Source organism: Hipposideros armiger, unplaced genomic scaffold (genome assembly GCF_001890085.2).
Source record: "Hipposideros armiger isolate ML-2016 unplaced genomic scaffold, ASM189008v1 scaffold_457, whole genome shotgun sequence".
Classification (NCBI taxonomy): domain Eukaryota; kingdom Metazoa; phylum Chordata; class Mammalia; order Chiroptera; family Hipposideridae; genus Hipposideros; species Hipposideros armiger.
The window spans coordinates 785,758-808,469 of NW_017731807.1; the positions used below are offsets into that span (position 1 = coordinate 785,758).

The 22,712-nt window shown below is 40.7% G+C and overlaps 1 protein-coding gene across 1 annotated transcript in view; it reads left to right on the plus strand.

Moving 5' to 3' along the window:
- The first annotated feature begins 2,276 nt into the window (after window positions 1–2,276).
- The window catches only part of MYH10 (myosin heavy chain 10), a 157,689-nt gene continuing 137,253 nt past the window's right edge, over window positions 2,277–22,712 (plus strand). The window contains exons 1-2 of the mRNA XM_019665906.1: window positions 2,277–2,656; window positions 8,940–9,315. Of these exons, the coding sequence (XP_019521451.1) occupies window positions 2,598–2,656; window positions 8,940–9,315 (435 nt within the window). The 5' untranslated portion in view covers window positions 2,277–2,597. The remainder of the gene's footprint in view (window positions 2,657–8,939; window positions 9,316–22,712) is intronic.

Genomic DNA, 22,712 nt, shown 5'->3' on the forward strand with positions numbered 1-22,712 from the left:
GTCATTCTAGTGGGTGTGAAGTGGGTATCTCATTATAGTTTTGATTTGCATTTCCCTAAAGGCTAATGGATAGCTCTTGATTTTTAAATGTTGGAATTCATTCAAATAAAAAAAAATGCTTCATATCTGCCATGTACAGATGGAACAAAACAGTTTAGAATAAAACAGTTTCATGGGCCGGAACTGCCCTGAGGGAACTAGTTTGGACTTCTGACCTAGACTCTGAAAAACAATGGTCTTTGAACTTTCTCTTATGGGGGTAAAAGCAGCCTAGACTGCCAACAAAAATTCCTATGGCGAGGGGGGGGGGGATTTTCTCTCTTTTGTAATGAACTTGCCGACTAAAAAAAAAGACAATTTTTAATATGTATATTCATTATGCCACTTTTCCCCCCAGTAAATCATCCTGTTACACATTTGTTGAATGAGTCCTTTACCTATATATTCGTACCCCCTTTTTCAAGATGAGGTTAAGAAATTTGTCAAAGGTTAATGACCTAGTTAGTAGCAGGGATGGATTCAAAGTCAGGTCTATCTGGTCTTAAATCCCATGCTTTCCTCACTGAAATGGCAACACATTCTGGGATGGAGCTACATGGGGTGAAAATGAAAAGAGTCTGGCTGGACTAGAGGTGGATAGAGGTGGAAGGGGACACGGTGTGGGAGCAAGGGAGAGAAAGGAATCAAAGAGGTTTCAAGACCCATTTCATTAACAGACAAGGGAAGTTGGGAAGAGAGAGACTTTGGGTGGTAGGATGAAGTGGAAGTGGGAAGAAAATAGGTTTGGGACTTACTGCTTTTGCAATTTCCCACCCATCTAGGTAGAAATGTCTAGCAGGCAGTTGAAAATATAGGGCCCAAGTGCTGGAGAGATGCCAGGGCTAGTGATACATTTGGGGACATTCTCTTTACTATTGATTTTTCATCAAGACTAACATCTTTGTGATGTTTATTTCTGGTGATCTTCCTGCCCTCCATTTGTGATGGTCCACTGAGTTTGTTTTAAAATTATGAGGAACCATGGACTTGGAGCTGTTTGTGTGTGGATGCTCTAAACGTGGAACACTGCATTCAGAAATGACTTCAGTGGCTGACAAAGCTGAGACTCAGTCAGGCCTTAGAGACAGCGTCTTTGGTCTTCTCTAAGAAATGTTTTAAAATTCAGAAGAGGAATACCATTCACATATTTTGTATTGTTCATTTGCACTCCATGTGCAGACTGCATTAAGGACAGACGTCTTTATGGAGCCAAGTCACAAGACACCTGGACAAGGGGCAGCTTACCCAGCAGGCAGGAGGGGGTGGGGGACCAGATGCACTAGGACAAAGGACAATACAGGACCTGATTCTGACTTCCCCAGGAAGGACTCTGCACTCCGCTGCCTTGGAACCTTCTCTGAATTCCACCAACCCTTCCTTATCATTTCCTGCCTTGTTTTGTTTTTTGCTTTATTTACTTTTTACAACACTGGAAATTTCCTAGGCTTAGCCACTTACATCATAGCACACATATTAAAATGCACCCATATCCAATATGAAATAACTACTTCTTGCAGGAAAATTTTTTGAAAGAATTCATAATTTCCAGTTTTTGTAAGAATAAATCATTCATTTTATTCTTGTGACTTAAGCTTTATTATATTTGTGTATAATTATTGTCCTGTTGCAGTTGACTAGTTTTTGCAGACATTTCATTAAATATTTATTAACTTTGATTTTTTTTTCAGTTCCCTTCCCTTATTTTGGGGCCATTTTTTCAGGTCTCAAACGTTTCTTATCCGCCCTAAGGGGATATAATAGCCCTGCAGAACCTCCTCATAGCCCCTCTCACGCAGGGGTCTCCATTTGATGAATGAACTAATGAATGAGGCGAACGAAGTCCTTTCCCGTCTTCTCTCCAAGGCGGGTTCGTTTCTTGTTCTTCTGGAATCTCAGCCCAGCCAGGAGGCTGGGTAGAAGGGCCCCTCCTCTCGCAAACACCAAAACTGCGGCAGCGGAGGAAGCTGTCCAGCACCCGATGCTCAACGGGCTTAAGACAAGGTGAACCCGGCTCCCAGGATGGCGACAGTGGCCGGAGCGCTGACCCCAGTCGGCCCACAACCCCATCCCCGGCAAAGCCCGTGCGCATGGGCAGAGCTGCACCCCAGTCCTGCCTCCCCTCCCCCACTGCAGGTGAGCCGCAGAGCCGCGGTCCCCACCCCCCGCAGCCCCGGGGGTGACGTAAGGCCTCTGGACCGCGCTCCCGCCCCGCCCCAGCCGGCAGCTCCGGGGGCCGGCGACTCGGCGGTGGAAGCCGGTCCCGCTGAGGGACACGCCGGCTGCGGCCGGCAGAGCAGACAGCAGGCGCTCGAATGGGTTGCTTTGGTGGCCCGACGCCAGGGAAAGGCGCATCCAGGCGGAGCTCCGGGCAACGGCCACCGTACACCTGCCCCACTGCCTGCACGGCCCCGGCCCTAACAGGGTCTGTATCCACTGCCCCGCGGGATCACCGGGAGCCCAGCCAACCTCAGCTGTCCATCTCCCCGTGATCCAGCCAATCGCCCGCGACTGCCCCGGCCGCACCTCCCGGAATCTATGACGGGCGTGCTAGGCAGCCTATGAGGTTGGAGCCCCAGCGGCCTGGGCTGGGAGCGGGAGCCAATGAGCATCATTTCAGGTGGGTGGAGGGAGCGGACCTCGGGAAGGTAGCTTCGTTCGGGTTGCTAACGTCTTCCCTTGGAGATGGGCGCGCAAACGGACCAGTGGGTCTGGGGGCGGCGGTGACGGGCGTCGAGCTGGCCCAATGAGGGTGGGGGTGGGTGGGGCAGCTCCGAGCAGCAGTGCTAAAGGAGCCCGGCGGAGGCAGCGGTGGGTTTGGGACTGAGGCACCGGATCTGTGGTCGCGGCTGGGGACGTGCGCCGGCGCCACCATCTTCGGCTGAAGGTGAGAGGTGCGCCTCTCCGGGTCCGAGTGCGGCGGCCCGGGGAGGAGGGACGGTTTGTGGGGGAGGGAAGGATCCTGAGCTGGGGAACCCGGCGGCTCTGGAGGGCAGGAACGAAGCCGAAGCGGGAGCCGGAGGAAGCCCGAGGGGGGTCTGGGCGGAGGGTTTGTGCTGCAGGGACCGTAGATTCGTGCGCCGAAGGACCTGGGGAGTTAGGTAATGGGACCCCCAGTGGGTGGAGAGACCCCTGGAGGGGCGGGGAATGAGGTCCTTGAGAGTGAGACCCCTGCGGGGATCAGGGCCTGGGTGTGCGGGAGGACGACCCCTGGGGGGTTGGAGATAGAGATCTGGGTGTAGGGATGTGGGGAGCTGGTACTCGGTGTGTGAGATCTGTGGGGCGCGGGGTTGAGTGGGCCCTGGGACCCTGCTGGGGGTGGTCTCAGGGTGACCCGCGAGTCAGTGTCTGCCTCCCAGGAGGGAAGGGAGTCCTGGGCGGGCTGGAAAGCGCTATCCCAGTTGGGGGTGAGGGGTCTCTAGACAGGAAGGGCCCCTGGTGGGTGCTAGGTGGGTTAGGCCGGGTCCAGCACCCAGGGTGCGGTAAGGGGTTCGCCGAGGGCTCGGAAGGCGAGCGGCGCGCTCCGGTCCGGTAGGCTGGAGGGGACTGGAGGGGACTGGAGGGCAGGGGCTCTGCACCGCGGGGAAAGCGCGCGGCGGCTGAGGGTCTGAGGAACTGGCCTCCAGCGTGGGGAAGGTCGGGCTCCTCTGGTGCCCAGGAAGGAGGGCGGGAGGGGGCGTCTTATAACGCGCTCTGTGGGCCTCAGGGGCTGGGGGTGGACGCCGGGTGAGGCCCTGGCAGTTTAGGGGGGTGAGGCGGGAAATGTGGCGGGGGCGCGCTGCAGCACGGCGGTCGGGGGGAGGGTCAGCCCTCGCTTCGGGATCCCTTTATTGTGTAAGTGATCTGGGAATGGCTCGCCGCAGAGTCTTCCTGGCCTTCTGCATCTGGGGTCACACCCGGATCCCATAAAATTGGACTGGAATGGGGTCGGAGGGAAGTTGAAGCCGCGGAGTCCTGGCGTGTGCGGGGGCTTTGTGGGCCTGTGGTGGGCGGATGCGGCCCAGGGACCGCGAAGGCCCCCAGCTTGGCCTGCCTGGGAACTAGGGCCTTAGGAAGGAGGTTGGCGACTCAGTGGGTCTGAGCTCAGCTGGTGAGGTTTGGGTAACGTGGCCTCTGCCTGTGACCGTTATCTCTGTTTCTTAGGGCCTCTGCAGCTCCCTTCAAGATCACTGCGGTTGATGGAAGGGGGTGGGGTGGGGTGGGGTGGGGTAGGGGAAAGCAGGCGGGGTAGATCCAGACTGCAAATGAAACAAAGACTGCTGTTTTCGCTGAATAATATAATACTAAATATAATACTTTGGCTTTGCCGAGATTTTGTTTTTTAACATTGAAACTGAGGATTCTTTGAGTCAGGCTTAATTATTCTTGATAGTATCTCACTCTAGAAAACTTTAATCTATTTTATTGTTTTATTTCCTTCATCAATCTGCCCTTGTTAATTATCCTTTTAGTCTCATGCTTTTGATGTTTAAGTATGCCCTGTCTGTCTAAGATTCTGGAAAAGTGGCCATTTTATGCATCTCCTTACTTCTGCATCTTAAATTCAGTTCTTCCCCGTCCTTATCTGGAGAAAGCATATGGTGTAATTGTGCGATACAGCACTAGCTTTTGCAGCAAAGGGATGTGACCCGAGAGCCTGGCTTTTTATTTGGGCTCCTTAGGGAAATCATTACAATGAAGATAGACTGGATGGAAGGTGAGATGGAGGAAATTTTGAAGGGCATGTTGTATGGTGAAAGACTATATGCGACTGCAGTTTATGTAGTTTCTCATCATACGTGAAGAATTAAAATTCCTGGTGTTACGGGTCCAAGTTTCAGAAAATAAGTGTTTTGATCAATTAACAGACTTGCACGTCTCTAATGTAAGTGACCTCAGCAGTAGCGTTACACAAATTGGGACAATTCTGTTTTAGTTTCTCTGTCTTGGGGATGCTCTAGCATAGAAAATGTGTTCATCGTTTTTGGGGGGCTTTTTATATGTACGATATTCATAAAATTGAATCGTTTTCCTGTGCCCATACCTATAGTAGGAGCTGGAAAACGGGTGAGAAATTTGCTGGGTGGCATTTCATTGGATGTCAAAAATTGGCCTGGAGGGAAGGATCCCAGAGGTGGGTGCCCCTAAAAGCATTGAAGGGGATGGGGCTTTTGACTGTAAGGGGACTAATTCATATACAGATAAATGATTTAACTATAATTAGGCAGTTATTTCAAATGATACCAAGAATCTTTGGGTTGTCTTTATGTCTCCTACAAAGAGGTTCCTATTTATTCCTTTTCCCCCCAAATATAGGGGGTTTTTTTTGTTCCCTACAAAATATAAAGCATTTCCCAGATTATACAAGTGTGTTTATTGGTTGAGCCTGTACTCTTGAAGCCATAATCGATGGGGTTTTTATTTATAGACAGGTAATATATAGTATACAACATGCCCTTCAAAATTACTTCCCTTTTATTTTCTATTGTTGTAGAAGGAACTCAGGAGCTGAACTCTGTATTTAACCCCAGCTCTGCTACTTGTTAGCTCTGTGATCTTGGGCTGGTTATTGGCTTTCTGTGTACCTCAGGTTCCTCATCTGTAAAATGAAGATACTAGTAGTACCTACATAGGGCTATTGTGAGGGTTAAGAGTTGATATATGTAAACTGTTTAGAATAGTGTCTAACCATAATTAGTGACATATAATGACAGTACTTGCTATTTTTTAAATTGTGGTATTACCTTTTTACACAAGGCAAAGCATTTGGGAGTGGTTTACTGTTAAAAGCCAGTGTTATCAAGGTTGGGTCCCAAATGTGCAATAGAATGAAAAAAATACAACATATTTGGCAATCACAAGCGAAGAGTTAAAATGAACAAAAAATCTTCACTGGCCTCATGAGCACTATCAATTAAACAACAATTTGAGTACCTGCTACTTGCTAAGCATTCTGGGACAGTGCAAAGGAGGGCAAGAAGAATGCCAAAAGAGCAGTGCAAAATGTTAGGGATAGGATGAGGGTTAAATTGCCAGATTGACCTGAAAAGAAACTTCTGAAAGGGTGACATTTGGGTCAGGATTTGAAGGAATGGTAGGTTTTTGGTTTTGGAAGAAAAGTTAAAGCTCACTATGAAGGTAGGGACCACTCATGTAATATTTGATCAATAGGTATAGATCCCCTCCTTGGACCAGAGACTAGGCTAAGTGCTTACCCATATAGCAAGGAACAGGAAACTGTCCTCACAGAGTTCAATTAGTTGTAGAAAACTCTGAGAAAGTAAAAGTAATTTGTAATCCCACTACCCAGTGAAGACACAATGAATATTTGTTCCTTTAAAAAAAAAAATTGAGCGGGTACCTATAAATTAAAATAATATAGATCATTTCTAGAGCAGATGTTTAAGTAAGTGATATAGTTAATAATTATTTTATCAAATCGGTACATTGTAAATTTATCAAGCATGTCTGACATAAAATTAAAGAAATGTGTGTGTGCCTGCTGGCAGCAAGACACTTTCCTAGGTGTTGGATATACAGTTTATACCTAATAACAATAATAACAGTAACTTGTTATCACATTTTGTTATAATTAGTTATTTTCCCTTTTAATTGTCTGTCATTCCTGAAGGCGGAGTGTGTCCCATTGTCTTCAAATTCATCTAGGATAAGTCCGACTTCAAAGCCATGCCTTCTTAGCAGTGTGTAGTGCATAAGTTGGAAGGACAGAAAACTTGTTAATAATCTTATAAGAGCAGTTCCTAGAGGTAGTAGACTTTTGAAACCATTCTTCAGACTGTACATGTATCCATGAATATTTTCTGTAAGAAGGCAAATGCAAGTTTAGTTATAAAACATGTTAGCAATTTTATTTGTAGAAGTCTTAATGTTACATGTTTTGTGATTTTTTTTCCATTTTGCTTTGTGATTTTTTATCTAAGTCCATAGCCCTTAAAACATTAGGATATTCTTTAAATCAGGCTATAAATTAGTCTAAAACATTGGTTTTCAACCTTTTTTTCTACCTCAAATACCTAGTAATCGTGGCTCACCATGGCAGCCAGAGACCTGTGGAGTGATGGTTCTCAAAGTGTGCTCCCAGGACCAGCAGCAGCAGCAAGCATCGGAGAACTTGTTAGAAATACAAATTCTCAGGCTCTATTACAGATTTAACTAAATCAGAAACTCTGGGGATGGAGCCCGGTAATCTGTATTTTAATAAGCCTTCTAGTTGCTGCTGATGCACATGCCAAAGTTTGAGAACCATGCTCTAGAGCATGGGTGTTGGTAATGCCTTACATTGTAACAAATAATTTCTGAAGAATCTTAGCTATTTGATTCTAGTAAATTCTTTTTAGGGGTGAAAGGGCTAATATCTGTACCCACTATCAATGATTAATTTTTTTGGACTCAGACAGATCCCTTTAAGAATCTGAAGAAAGTTATGAGTGTTCTTCTTAGAGAGAAAACACACACGCGCACACACACACACACACAGTAAACGTATAACATTTTTATACCATTTCAATGACTTCGTGGAGTTTGAAATTTGTCTATAGACTCAAGATTAAGAACCTTTTAACAACTTTGGACTACTTTATAGTTAACTTTGCAGCCTTCTATCTTGCCTACAAAGAAGCCCCATCAGTTCTAGGGGAGGGAGAAATTGGGAGGATTTGATAGAACAAGAATAGGCATTCAGTTGGCTTCTTGCATTGATTTGGATGAAGTCATGGAAACCATGCTTAATGAAATTTGTAATAACCTGGAATTTGGAGTATTAACAAAAGTGTTTAATGATGGTATTGGATCCCAGAAAGATACTGTCAGGCAGGAATGATGAGTCACTTCAGAAAGGTGAATGATGAATGTAAAATCTTGTCATTTGATCCCAAAAGCCAACAACTGTACAAATATAGGAGGAGAGGTAGCTTAGAGCATCATGTATGGAGCTTTGGCTGACAGCTCTTTGTGAGCCAGCAGTGAATGATGCTAAATAAACTAGTTAGATCTTGAGATACATTACTTGTAAAAGTCACAGGAACCGAACTTTTCCCAGCTTCCTTTTTCTTCTGCACTGGTCAGACCATATCTGGAATATTATTTGCTTCTGGGCCCCACACTCTAAAAGGGCATATAAGCACAGGGAGTACGTTTAGAGGCGAGAGCTCAGGGTAGTGGAATGAGTCTTGATGAATGATGGAATCTGAAGAGAAGACAGAGGGAGTAGGAGCAGCTGCAGGAATGGGAGTGGAGACCTGAATAGCTACCATCACATACTTGAAAGGCTGTTTTGTGAAGCCAAGTTACGCTTGTCCTCTGTGGCTTCATTTGATCACATTAAGACCACGGGCCATAGAGAAGCCATAGGGGGACTGACTTGGGGTACTTGTAAGGAAGAACTTGGAGTCTGTCATCCAAGGGTAGAGTGGGAGGCTCGTTTTAGACCTGATGCTTTACGCTTTTGGCTGTCATGCTTTTTGTAGCTGTACCCTGGTAGTCACACTAATTCTGGTACCACTCCATAGGCCTTTTATTATGAGTCTTTGTTTTCTTTTTCTTCATTCTCTTTTCCCTTCTTAACTCTGTTTAATTTGTGGTGAGAGCAGAAGAGAAGATGAAGAGGAAAAAAAGTCAAACTGGAACTTTGCTTTTTCCCTCCTGCTTGTTTTTCAGCCCTCAGTGACTGAGGGCATGCCTTGAGTGGTCTTCAGACAACCAGAGTCATAATTTGTGGTCACCCCTGAAATTTTCCTTACAAACTTGGTTAGTATGGCCATGAAGAGGAATATCCCAACTCCTTAACTCAAAGTTTATGCTTTCTGCTTACCAAAGGTTTTGCTTTAAATTTCTTAGAAGAATAAAATTTGTGAATCGTTTTATGTTTTTAAATACCTAACTTTGTCCTCCTCCTCTTCTCGTAGAGGCAATTGCTCTTGGATCCTTCTGTTTACAATGGCCCAGAGAAGTGGACTTGAAGATCCCGAGAGGTATCTCTTTGTGGACAGGGCTGTCATCTATAACCCTGCCACCCAGGCTGATTGGACAGCTAAAAAGCTAGTGTGGATTCCATCAGAACGCCATGGTTTTGAGGCCGCTAGTATCAAAGAAGAGCGGGGAGATGAAGTTATGGTGGAATTGGCAGAGAACGGAAAGAAAGCAATGGTCAACAAAGATGATATTCAGAAGATGAACCCACCTAAGTTTTCCAAGGTGGAGGATATGGCAGAATTGACGTGTTTGAACGAAGCTTCTGTTTTACACAATCTGAAGGATCGTTACTATTCAGGACTTATCTATGTAAGTATTCCCTCTAAATACTCAGGTTGGTGACTGGGGACTAATGTAAATCACACATACTGTCATAACCAAATGAGAATGTGGAATGCCCATGCTCCCTGTTGAACATTATTTCTATGAAAGATAGTCTCTTGCTTACCCCAAGTCTTGCTCTGCTTTAAATCTTAACATGTAATTTTAAATAATCCCGTCTAAAATTAAATATATTAAAATGGTATTTGAAGACTTGTAGTGGTGCTCTGGAGTATAAGATGGGGAACAGCATGTGGCAGAAAGACCAGAGTTTACTATGGGACTAAGAGTTGCATTAATAGTAGGACACTGACAGCAAATTGGTAGGAAATCCAGTGTATATCCAGAAGTGTAAAGTGGAGGCACTGCCAACTTAGAAGTTTCAATGAAGAGCAAGAACGAGATCACTGGGTACAGGGGCTGGGAAAGATGAGTGCTGAGGTTTTTAAGAGGAAACAGTTCAGGGTAAGATTGAGGCCGAGGTTGTGCTGTGGTTAGTAGTTGACACATAGTATGTTGCAGTCACTGATGATGTCACCATGTAGAGGAAGTTCCTGAAAATAAAGAGGGATGAGATAGAGAGGAAAAACACAAGCCAGATACTGAAAAAAGTCTAGAATGACAAAACAGGTTTAAAGGGATGGCAGATGCAGGTGGCAATGAGGTCAAGAAAGCAGTCCAGATAGAACTTAGATTTAGAAGAAGGAGAAGTAGAGAGAAAAGCTGACTTTGTAATGGGCTGAATTTGGAAAAGAGTTTTATGCAAGGGTTGTGATACTGAAGCTTATGCATAATTCAAAACTTGAGCAAATCAGAACTAATTTTCCTAAAGGAATTATTAATAGTTTATTTAGTGAATATTTATGGAGCACTTACTGCTGAGGAGTGTTGTGACCAGGACAGGGACAGGTCCCTTCCTTCATGATACATCCTATAAGGAAATGAAACAGAACTAGGGGATAGAATAAATAGGAGAATGACTTTTCCACAGCGAGTCAGTGAAGGGCTCTTTGAGAAGGTAGCATTTGAGCTAGAATCTGACTGATAGGAGGGAGCTAACCATGGGAAAATCTGAGAAATGAATAGTTCATTCATGACCTTTGCCAGAGTAGTTTCAATCAAGCCTCATGCTCTCTCTTTTTTTTTTTCTCTCTATGAGGTAGGATGTAAATTAAGAGAGTTAAGAGGCACCAGGGTTGGGAAGGTGGCTTGAGGAGAATTGAAAAGGTTTGCAAAAGAGGAGAAGCCAAAGATAAGAAAACGATTGGACTGTAGCATTGAGAATCCAGCTGAGACTGAATAACAATGTGTACAGTGACCACATTTCTGTCTGGCTGTGTGGTTTTGCCAGATTTGTAGGCTTGCCCCAGGTCTGAAGGCCTGGGAACCTGCTCACTGTTGTGCCGCCAGTGCTAGCACAGTTCCTTTCTCATCTCTCCCTCATAAAACAAATTGAAGGGGTCTGGAGTAAAGGTAATGGGAGTGAGGGAGTGAGAAAACAGGAAAATTAAGAGATTGTGGTCAGATCGTAATATTGATATCACAGATTTGAGTGGCAGATCTATTTTGGATGACACCTGGTACAGTGACTTAAGAAAGGCTGGAAATGTGATGACAGCCAAAAAGTTGTGGAGAACTGGAATGTGGAAAGGAACCAGGCTCTTTTTCTGCCAGTCTTCACCTTGATTCTCCACATTGATCCCTGCAGGTTCCTGCAACCAGGAGAGGAAAGAGAGATAGAAAGGGAAGGAGATTGTGTGTAAAAGGACAGGAAGGAGATTGTGCGTAAAAGAGAAGGGGTAAAAGAAAAGATCGTTTATTTTATTTGTACTATTTCTCATGATACTTCTACAGCTTTGCAAGTATCTTTTATTGAGTTTATTTGAGTTTTTCCAACTTAACTCTGGTACAACCTTAGCGAATTTCTGAGTTTCCTTTCAAAGCGTGGCCCCCTTGGTCTTTACAGAAAGACAATCTGAGTTTTTCTTAAAGTATTAAGATCACAGCAGAAGCGAGGGTTTGGGAGGATCACATCTGCAATTGGAAGGGTGGAGAAAGGGTTTCCACCTAAGATTCAAGTTGGAGCACTTGACGCTAAAGAAATCTTATTGAGAGAATGGGGCTGCGGATAGCCATGATTGCTAGCATTGTGATAAATGTGTACTGGGCTTTGGAATTAACCAGTCAGTTGAAACTGATCATTTGAGGTGCTATGATATCTACACACTTAATAACTTGGGTAGGACCTTTTTGGACATATTTCTATAGATAAGATACAGTGTCTTTTCATTTAAATATGTTAGGTTATTCACAGGTTTAGTTATTTCCTTGTATTTTCTTGGGATTTAATCTCCCCTAATCATCTCATCCAGTATTCATTTTTTCCCTAATAAAGCCATTTAAAAGTTGTGAATGTCTCCTCTGGCACCATTTTGGCTCACCTCACATGTTTTGATGTGGTATTTGTATTCAGTTCTAAATATTTTCTAATTTCTATTGTGATTTCTTCTTTAACCTATAAACCACTTAAAAGTATACTTTTAAAACTTCTAAATGTTGTTTTTTAACTTATCTTTTTGTTGTTTTTAAATTAATTGCATTGCAGTCAAAGAATATAGTTCATATAATATTCTTTGTTTTTATTGAGATTTGTTTTTGTGTAGTATAGTATATTGTCAGTTTTTATGAGTGTTTATGTGTTTGTAAAGAATGTATATTCTGTTATTGTTATGTGTGGTGTTCTGTATATGGTCATTAGACTAAGATTTCTAATTGTGTTTACATCTTCTATGGCCTTACTAATTTTTGTCTGCTTGGTCTATCAAGTAGACCAAGTACCTTAAAATCTCCCAGTGTGTTTTATCAACTAAGTATGCATTCTTAAACAATATAATTGAGTTTTGCCTGTTCATGAACTTTTATATGAATGAATCTTATATAGCCTTTTGCGTCTGTTTTTCTGTTTATTTGTTTGCTCAGCAAAGTGTGGTCTTTGGACCACTAGGGTTTTTCCCAAGACCCCTTTGGGGGTCTACGAGGTCAGAACTATGTTCGTGATTATATGAAGATGTTATTTGCCAGTTTCACTGTTGACATTGATGTCAACAGTGGAAAAGGCAATTGGGGGGATACCACTGACATGTTATCATGAATAAAAGCAGTAACCCCAAGCTGTACTAGTGGTCATTTTAATCCAGTTTCACTCAAGAATGTCTTTGATAAACCCTTGAGTACATGTCTTTTTAATATTTCACGTGATGAAATGATAAGTATGCATTAAGCATTTCCGCTACCTGTTGAACTATGGTGGTCATCCTGAGGAAATCACAAAGTTATTTGAGTTGAAAACTAAATTTGCTACTTTTTAGTAGAATGCCATTTGTACTTTATAGAATGACTAATAGATAAACTATGGTTACTCCTACTGTGGTATTTGGCAGACATTTCCTTGAAAATAAACAAAGTCAGCCTGTCACTTCAAAGAAAACAACAGATTGTATTTGTTGCCAATGATAAAATTTGAGTCTTCACTTGAAAATTAGAATTTGGAGAAATTTTATCTACCTCTGTGAACTTGACAGCTTGTCAATACTTAAAAACCTTTCTAATGAGATAGATGAATGTGATTTTTTCCTTAATGTCATATAGTGAAGTGTCATCATTTGGAAGACTTGCATAATTCAGTGAACCAATATTTTTCAAATGATGTATAGATGTTACAAAATCATGCATAGATAAAAGATTTCATCCAACATGCAAGATAGGACAGTGGATTTTGATGAACAGAGTAGGAAAAGTTTATTGATAGGGCTTCAGAAGCTACATTGCATCAAGAAGTTATTACTTGATGAGTTTTGGTGTAATATCAAAGAAGAATATCCACAATTACTTGAAAAGACTGTTAAACTACTACTCCCTTTCCAACTGTGTATTGGTGTAAGGCTGATTTTTCTTTATATGCTTCAACCAAAACAAAGTATCACCACAGATTGAATGTAAAAACAGATAGGAAAATTGTACTGTTTTCTGTTAAGCCAGATAAAAGATTTGCAGTAATGTAAAGCAGTCCCACTCTTCTTATTTTTGTTTTTAGAAAACAAAGTTATTTTTTATAAGAAATGTTACTTATATTAACATGTATCCATTTTTTAAAATGAATATACATTTTAAAAACTCAGTTTTTATATCTATATGTGTGAATATATAAAACAAAAGGTCTTTGAAGTCTTTTTCTAAGAGTGTAAAAGGGCCCTGAAGTAAAAAAGTTTGAGTATTTTGTTTGTTTTTGTTTGAATGTAATATTCCATTATAAGATTTTTGACGCCAATTTTTTTTTAATCCAAATGTTTTTGGACATTTGTTTTTTCCAATTTGGAAATATTATGAATGTTGCTTAAGTGAATAGCATTGGACATATACCTAGTGCACATAAGCATACCTTTTTGTAAAGTGCAATTCCTGAGTGAGAGAATATGTATATCTTTAACTATCTTCAGCCTTTTTAGACAATGCCTGATTTAGTCAGAGTTCAGCAGGAAACAGAAGGCCCTCAAACTAGGTATTTTGGGAGTTTGAAAAGGGGACGATTTACAAACATGTGGATAGAGTATATAAAGCAAATGTGAGTTGTGCAGTATCCAGCACTAGTGATGGCTGAGAGCCCTTGATACAACTTGATCTTTAAAAAAACAATAGGAAAGAGGTTACCTAAACAGGGAGAAGGTAGCTATGTGGAAAGGGCTCCCTGATAGAAATTGTAGCTTCCAAGGAGGGATGCCCACGGCTCATGACAACTGGCAGGGAGGATCCTGGGGAATAAATATCCTGACTTTATTCTGTTCCCACCCTCAGTCTCCTGCTAATGTCTTCCATTGGCCCAACTCAGTTTGAAGCTAGAGAAGAAGGAATTTAATGACATATTTCTTAGGGTCAGCCTCAGTTCCATTTGAACTTGAATTTTGTCTACAATGTAAAGTAGGGACAAGATTAATTTTTTTTTCAAGTGGCTCTCCAAATGACCCAGTGCTATTTACTGAAACAGTCCTATCTCCACTTCTCTGAAGTGCCACCTTCGTTATAAACCAGATGTTCATAAATATGTTGACTCCCTACTGTTTCATGGGTCTATGTGCCTGTCTTTGGGCCAGTAGATATTGTCTTAATTATTACAGCTTTACACACACACACACACACACACACACACACACACACACACACACACCCTTACTGGAAATTTGATTGGGATTCTGTTAATTCTATAGATCAATTTGGGTGAGAAATGAGATCTTTACAATATTTGATCTTGTAGTAAATGAGTATACCCATTTATTTAGTTCTTAATTTTTCTCAATATGTTTTATGGTTATCTTTGTAGAGGCCATGTACATCTTTTGTTGGATTTATTTTGGGGGATTTGATTTTTGGATGCTATTTAAATGGTGTTCTAAAAAGTGCTTTTTAATTGTTACCATTATGTACAAATAGTTGCTATGTTTTGTACAATTAATTTTTGTATGTTGACTTTATATTCACTGACATTACTAACTTTATTGATTGTAATAGTTCAGCTGAATATTCTTTAGGATTTTCTATGAACGTGCTTAATATCCACAAATAATGACAGATTTCTTTCCAATTCCTATATTATTTCTTTTGTCAATGAAAGAAAGTCCAAACCTATAGAAAGTTTTTATGAGTTTGAGCCAAAAAACTGAGGAGCAGCCCAGAAGCAAAATCTCAAAGGATTGAGAAAATGCTCTGGAGAATAGCAATTTTGCAGTTCTTTTAATACATTTGGAATCAAAGGAGAAGGTTACTTTAAATCCATTGGTAGTAGATTAAGAAGGCAGGGGAAAGCAAAATGGGGGAGGTATCTCTAGGATTAGATAAAAAGCAAAATGGAGAGATATATACTTGTTTTACATTTGTGGGTACAGAATACTTAACATTTAACATTTACAGTAACTAGAGATGGTATGCAGCAATAAGAAAACGAGTTTGGGGGTTGGCCTGTGAAGGTGGGTATGCCTCCTAGAAGTCTGGAAAAAATTGTTACTGACATTCCAAGGGTGTTATCTTATATGCACAAAAACAACGGACAGGGCTCCCTTAAGGCAAAGATTAACCTTTTATTAAGGAATCTATAGGCCCAGAATATGAGAACCCACCATGACCTGCCCAGTTATGAATTAAGATCAGACCATCCTGTGTGTGGTTACTCAGTCACTGAGTTTATCAGGCCTGCCACATAGCCCTCTGAGCTTGTCAGATGTGCTACATAGCCCCTTTTTTCCATTCACACTTTAACTTGCTTTATTGCACTGTCTAGGACTTGTTTGTTTGTAAATGTTGGTTGAACAGAAGTAGTGATCAGAGGCATCTTTGTATCTGTCATTCCTGATCATGGAGGGAAAGCTTTCCACATTTTACCGTTAAGAATGATATTTGCAATGGAATATTATTCAGCCATAAATATAAAACCAAAAACAAAAAAACAATGAGATTTTGTCATTTGGGACAACATGGATGAATCTAGAGGGTATGCTAAGTGAAATAAATCAGACAGAGAAAGACAAATACCATATGATTTCACTTATATGTGGAATCTAAAGAACAAATGAAAAAACAAAACAGAAACTCATAGATAACAGAACAAATTGATGGTTACCAGATGGTAGAGGGGTTGGGTGAAAAAGGTGAAAAGGATTAACAAGTACAAATTGTCAGTTATAAAAATAGCCATGGGGGTCTAAAGTACAGCACAGGGAATATAGTCAATAATATTGTAATAACTATGTATGGTGTCAGATAGGTACTAGACTTATCGGGGGGGATCAGTTCATAAGGTATACAAATGTCTGTGTTGTACACCTGAAACTAATATAATAGTGTATGTCAACTATAATTGAAAAATAAATTTTAAAAAATTTTTTTAAAGAATTATGTTTGCTATAGTTTTTGTTTTGAATGTTCTTTTATCAGGTTAAGGGAAGTTTCATTCTATTCCTAGGTTTTGACCTGTATGGATGAATTTTTTAAAATCCTGATTAGATGTTAACTTATCAAATGTTTTTCTAGCATCTAATGAGATGATAGTGTGATTTTCCTGTTTATTTTGTTATTGTGGTGAAATACACACACACACACACACACACACATTTTAGTGTTAAAACTAGCCTTGCAAGAACGAAGTGTTCTTTTAATACATATGTATTACTAGATTCCTAAATTCTGTTTACTAATATTTTGTTTAGCATTTTTGCATCTGTATTCATGAATAAGACTGACTTAAAAATTTCCTTTCTTGCAATGTCCCTGTCATATTTTGCTATCAAGATTATGCTGCTTTTATGAAATGAATTGGGGAATATTTCATCTTCATGTGCCCTCGGGAAGATTTTGGGTGGGATTGATGTTTCTTTTTAAAATAAATATGTAGTTTTTTTTGTGGGTAAATTTTTCTTTGATAGATGTAGAACTTTTCAGATTTTAAATTTTCTGTATCAGTTTTGATCAATTGTTTTTCTAGGAATTTGTCTATTTCATCCAAATTTTTTTTAATTTTTAAAAAATTATGCATTTTTTTCAGTTACGGTTGATATTCAATATTTTATACTAGTTTCAGGTGTATAGTATAATGGTTAGACATTTATATAATTTATTCAGTGATGCCCCCATTGGCCTAATACCACCTGGCATACATAGTTGTTGCAATAACATCTAAATTTTCAAATTTACTGGCATGAAATTGTTCACAATACCCTCTTATTTTCTGTAGGACTTGTGGTGATGTTCTCTTTCATTCGTGATACTGTTAATTTGTTCTATCCTTTTTTTAATGAGTCTTATCAGAGGTTTATCGATATTATTAGTCTTTTCAAAGAACAGACTTTTGACATTGTTGGTCCTCACTTCCCTCCCTCTCTTCCTTCCTTCTTATCTATCTAACCACCTAATTCCTTACCTGTCTACCTGCCTTTCACACATTTGTTTTATTTCTTCCTACAGTCATCTGCTGCCTAATGATGTTTTGGTCAATGACGGACTATATGTGTGACAGTCATCTCATAAGATTATAATGGAGCTGAAAAATTCCTATCATCTACTGAGGTGCTAATGTCATAACACAATACCTTACACAAATACTTACCATTGTGTTACAATTGCCTACAGTATTCAGTACAGTAACATGCTGTACAGGTTTGTAGCCTTAACATACTATACAGGTTTGTAGCCTAGGAGCTATAGGGGAACAGAATTTGTCACACCAAAAATGTCTCTTTAGCATGAGGATTATTTTAGGCTGATTAAAGAAATAGCAGACATGGGAGTAGCTCTGAAAACCAAGTAGAAGTTATTGTACCTTTTGTAAAAGATACTTACATTTGTAAGGGAAATCTCCATCTGTAAGGGTGTCTCTCTCCTGTACCTGGAAGAGGGGGATGACCTTATCTCTAGAAAAGCTTAAATATTCAGAAGACATATCTGCATAACAACCTGACCCTTGTTGACTGTGCTTCTCCTGGTAACCTCCTCTAACTGACTTCCCCCACCCCAACATCTCTTGTCTTCAGCTGGAGCTGGTATTTAAGGTGGTGGCTTCAGCCATTTTGAAGAGTTACTCATTTTTCCTGGGTCTCTCCCATGTATACAGGAGGTCTACTTGTTATTAAACTTTTATTTGGTTTTGGGTTTTTTTCCTGTTAATCATGTATCACAGGGATGTCTCAGCCAGGAACCCAGTAGGAGAGAAAATTATTTTTCCTCCCCTACAGAGCAGTAGGCTATACAGTATATCCTAGGTGTGCAGGAGGCTGTACCAGGTTTGTGTAAGTGCACCCAGTAATGTTCGCAGAAGGACGCGATTGCCTAACAACACATTTCTATGGGTTTAATTTGTTGTTCATTAATTTTTTACATGGATACTTAAATCATTGGGTTTTTTTTCAGGTGGTCATTTTCTAATATGTACTTTGAAGACTATAACGTTTCCTTGTAAGCAATAAGCTTTAATGAGCAGTATTCTACAAGTTTTAATATGTTGTGTTTTTATTCAGTTCAAAATAATGAGGATGTCTTCATTGACTCTACAGGTTATTTAGAAGTAAATTGCTTAATTTCCAAACATAAGGAGATTTTCAGGTTTATTTGGGTATTTCTAATATATACTTCCCCATTGGTCAGAGAACATAAACATTCAAAGGAGAATGATTTCAGCCCTTTGAAGTTTGTTAGACTTGCTATATGGTCTTCATATGACGAGTTTGGATAAGATGTCATCCTGCACTTGAAAAACATACCTGCAGCTATTGGACGCAGTGTCTCTTTATATGTGCAGTGTCATTCAATCTTACATGTTCTTACGGTGTTTTACTTTTTTCTGCTTGTTCCATCAGTTACTGTTAAAATCTTTCTTTTTTTAGTTTTGTCAGTTTTTTCTGTATACACGTTGAAATTATGTTATCACGTATGTACAAATGTAGAATTTTTATATCTTTCTGGTGAATCATCATGAAATTATCTTCATTTTTAGTAATGGCTCTTGCAAAGTTTACTTTTGTCTGATGTTAGTATTCGCTTGGACCTAAGATCACTTGAACTCCATTGGTCACTCCCAAACTTACGTGCCACTGCTGTTTATTTCTCTGTATTTTAAAACCCACAAGATACTATTTCTTCTTAGTCAGTATCCATTTAGTTTTATCCATTTACTTTCTATTACTTTTCATTTTTTTCTACATCTCTTAGCTTCCATCTTTCTTTTAGAAAAAAAAAGGTCTCTATTTGTCTGACAGTGTCTGCATTTCATCTTTATTTTTGAAGCTTTATTTCCCCCTGGATTTGGATTTCAAAGATGGCAATTATTTTCTTTCAGCTTTATGAAGATAACTTTGCATTGTGTTCTGCCTTGGATCTTTTTTTCTGTTGAGAATTCAGCTTTATAGTTTTATTGTTTCTTTGAAGGTAATCTTTTTTCTTTCTACTGGCCATTTCTAGAATTTTCTCTTTGCCTTTGGCTTTCCGCAGTTTTTCTCTTTACTCTGATATGCTTAGGTAAGCTTTTTTATACATTTTGCTCGGAGCTTGTAGCATTTTTTAATCTGGCTTTGATGCCTTTTGTCAGTTCTGGAAAATTCTTAGCTATTATCTCTTCAGATACTGCTTCTGCTCCATTCTCTCTTTTCTTCTTCTTGGACTCAAATACCTCATATGTCAGACCTTTTCATCATGTCCCATATATCTCTCATATTTGTCTATATTTTCATTCTGTTTTCTCCCACGCTTCAGTCTGGATATTTGCTTCTAATTAAAATGTCAACTAACTAATTCTTTCTTCAGCTATATCTAATTTGCTGTTAAAACACATCCACTGAATTTTTTTTTTTTAAGATTTTTATTGGGGAATTGGGGGGATGGGAATAGCGCTGGGGAATTGGGGAAGGGGAACAGACAAGTTGCTGTCCTTTTGTTCTTCAGTCTAGTTGTGGAGGACGTTGCTTCACTGGCCCAAGCTGGCACCATCATTGTGCTCTTCCCGGGCAAGGCAGATCAGTCGCCGGCTTCTGGACGGCCACTCACTGCAGCTGCTGGCCGCTCACGCTGGCTGCTGGCCACATACGGTAGCCCATGGCAACCCACTGCCACAGGGGCTGCAGCCTAGCCGTCGCCGGCGACTCATGGCAGCCCAGCTCCAGGTTGAGCTGTTGTTCAGCATCTTAGCTGTGGAGGGCAGTGTCACTGGCCCTCATATGTGGGATCCGAACCGGGGCCCTCTGGCGTCCCAAGCCAGTTCTTAACCATCGCGCCACTCGGCCGGCCGCATCCATTGAATTCTTGATTTCAGTTACTCCGTTTTTTAGTTTTAGAATTTTCTTGAATTTTCTTTTAATAGTTTCTAATTCTCTGTCAGAATTCTAAATCATGTCTTAATTACTTGAACACATTATTATCCAAGATAATAATACAAGGCAATAAAAATAGACTCACAGGGGATCCAGATATATCATTTTGTATTTTAGTCATAACTGTTGCCTTATGTGCCAGTTATTGTATGTAAGAAATTGTGAAGGTAATTGGAGAGTCTGGGTGGCATTAAGCTCATTCTAGAGTTCTGCTTTGGGTAGGCAGTTAGGCTAAGGGGGCTAGCATGTGTCAGGGATTGGCATGCTTCCCAGCTAGGCTGGTCTAGTTCTGGTCTACTTTTAACTCTTAGGGTGTAGTCATCAGGGTCCCAACTGAAAGCCTGGGGTATTTACCCTCCCCCTGGGATGCCACAACTCTTCATTTTGCTCTCCTAGCCTTGCATGCTGCTGAAAGTTCTGCTCAGCTAAGAAGCTTTTGGGGGTTTGTGACTATTATCTGCCTAAAAAAGAAGAAGAATTCTGTATCATCAAATATTCAGTCATGTTTCAGATTTTCCTTATGTCTCATAAATGTTTATTACAGTTGGTCTATTCAATTCAAGATTCAGACAAGGTCAATGTATTGTAACTGGTGGTTATGTCTCTTCTAATCTAAGTATCCCCCTTTCCCCTTTTTTTATTTGAAGAAACAAGGTTAGTCGTGCTGTAGAATTTCCCATAATTTGGATTTTGTTGATTGCATTCCTATGGTTGGTCCAGAGGCTTGGATTCAGAAGGCATATAATGTCAGGTTGTTCTTTCACTTTATGGTGTTGAGAATGATCAGTGAGTTAGTAGTGCGTCAGTTTGGGTTTTGGAAGCCCTGTTTGTGCATTAAATGTGTCCTCGTCTGCCATACACCTAAGAGCTAAAGCAGCCAGTGGTGAGCTCTGTCCAGATCTGTTATTTCATTAGGGGCTACAAAATGGTGACAGTCTAATGCCATCACTCTTTCTGTGTTTATTGGCTTAATGAATTCTTTTTAACTCAGTACACATGTACACAAAGTTTTCTTCAAGTTTATTTATTTATTTTTTAAAGATTTTATTGGGGAATTAGGTGAGGGGGGAACGGTGTTGGGGAATCGGGGAAGGGGAACAGACAAATTGCTGTTCTTTGGTTCTTCAGTCTAGTTGTGGAGGACGTCGCTTCACTGGCCCATGTTGGTATTATCATTGTGCTCTTCCCAGGTGAGGCAGATTGGTCTCCGGCCTCTGGACAGCCGCTCCCGGTGGCTCTTGGCAGCTCACACCAGCTGCTGGCTGCTCACGCTGGCTGCTGGCCACACACGGTAGCTTATGGCAGCCCACTGCAGCAGGGGCTGCAGCCTACTCCGTCGCCAGCAACTCACGGCATCCCAGCTCCAGGTTGAGCTGTTGTTCACCATCTTAGCTGTAGAGGTCAGTGTCACTGGCCCTCATGTGGGATCCGAACCGGGGCCCTGCTGCACAGAGCTGGCGTCCCAAGCCAGCTCTTAATCAACGCGCCACTTGGCCGGCCCTTCATGTTTATTTTTTATTTTTCTTTTTACAGAGTTTTAGTCTTTTTCCCCAAAGGAGCAATAATGATTAATATTTTAGTTATCCTTTCTCTGCACTCCATAGTCATTTGTCTTCCAAGTATTTTATATTGGTTTTACCTGTGTGGCTGTTTTTATTATTTTACTTTTGTTGTATTTTTTTTTTTTTAAGAAGGAAGCTCTCTCAGAATGGGTCCATTCTCACCTGATTTCCTGATCCATTTGGCTTTTTTTCTCCACTATGGGTTAATTTTTTATTATTTCAGATGAATCCTTACAATTTTTCCTTGCCTTAGTCACCTCTTTTTTCCTTATGCTTTTCTGTCCCAATGTGTAAAATTCATATTATATTACATTCTGTTGCAACTATAAATCTATTTCCTAAAGTTTTCTTTTAGCTTATTTTGTAGATACTTTCCATCGGTAATTTCTTTCCCTGAATCCTCTGGATGATTATCTTTCCTTATTACATAGGGTTGGTTTTTTTGTTTGTTTGTTTTACACACGTGAATTTTATCTAGGTGCAAATGGTGTGAGTGGATTATACTTTCTGCTGGGTGGTTTCTTCTGAGAGCTGCAATTGGGGTGTAGGTTTATTTGATGCTCCCAGTTCAGTCCTCTGTTCCTTATCTCTGTTCCATTGTGTTGATACACCTGCCTCCATGTCCTGGTTCTCTAATCCTTTGAATCTATGAAATAATATATACGTATATACCTGCTTTCTTACACAGAGGTCTGACACTTAAAGGATAAGTAAAATTTCAGGCAGAGGGATGATCAGCATACGTAGAAGCGTGGAGGCACAAAGCAGCATAGCCTGTTTGAAAATTGCTAAGGTTTTTGTGCAAGTATTTTTGTATCTTTCTTTGAAGCAGCGGTTCTCAACCTTCCTAATGCCGCGACCCCTTAATACAGTTCCTCATGTTGTGGTGACCCCCAACCATAAAATTATTTTTGTTGCTACT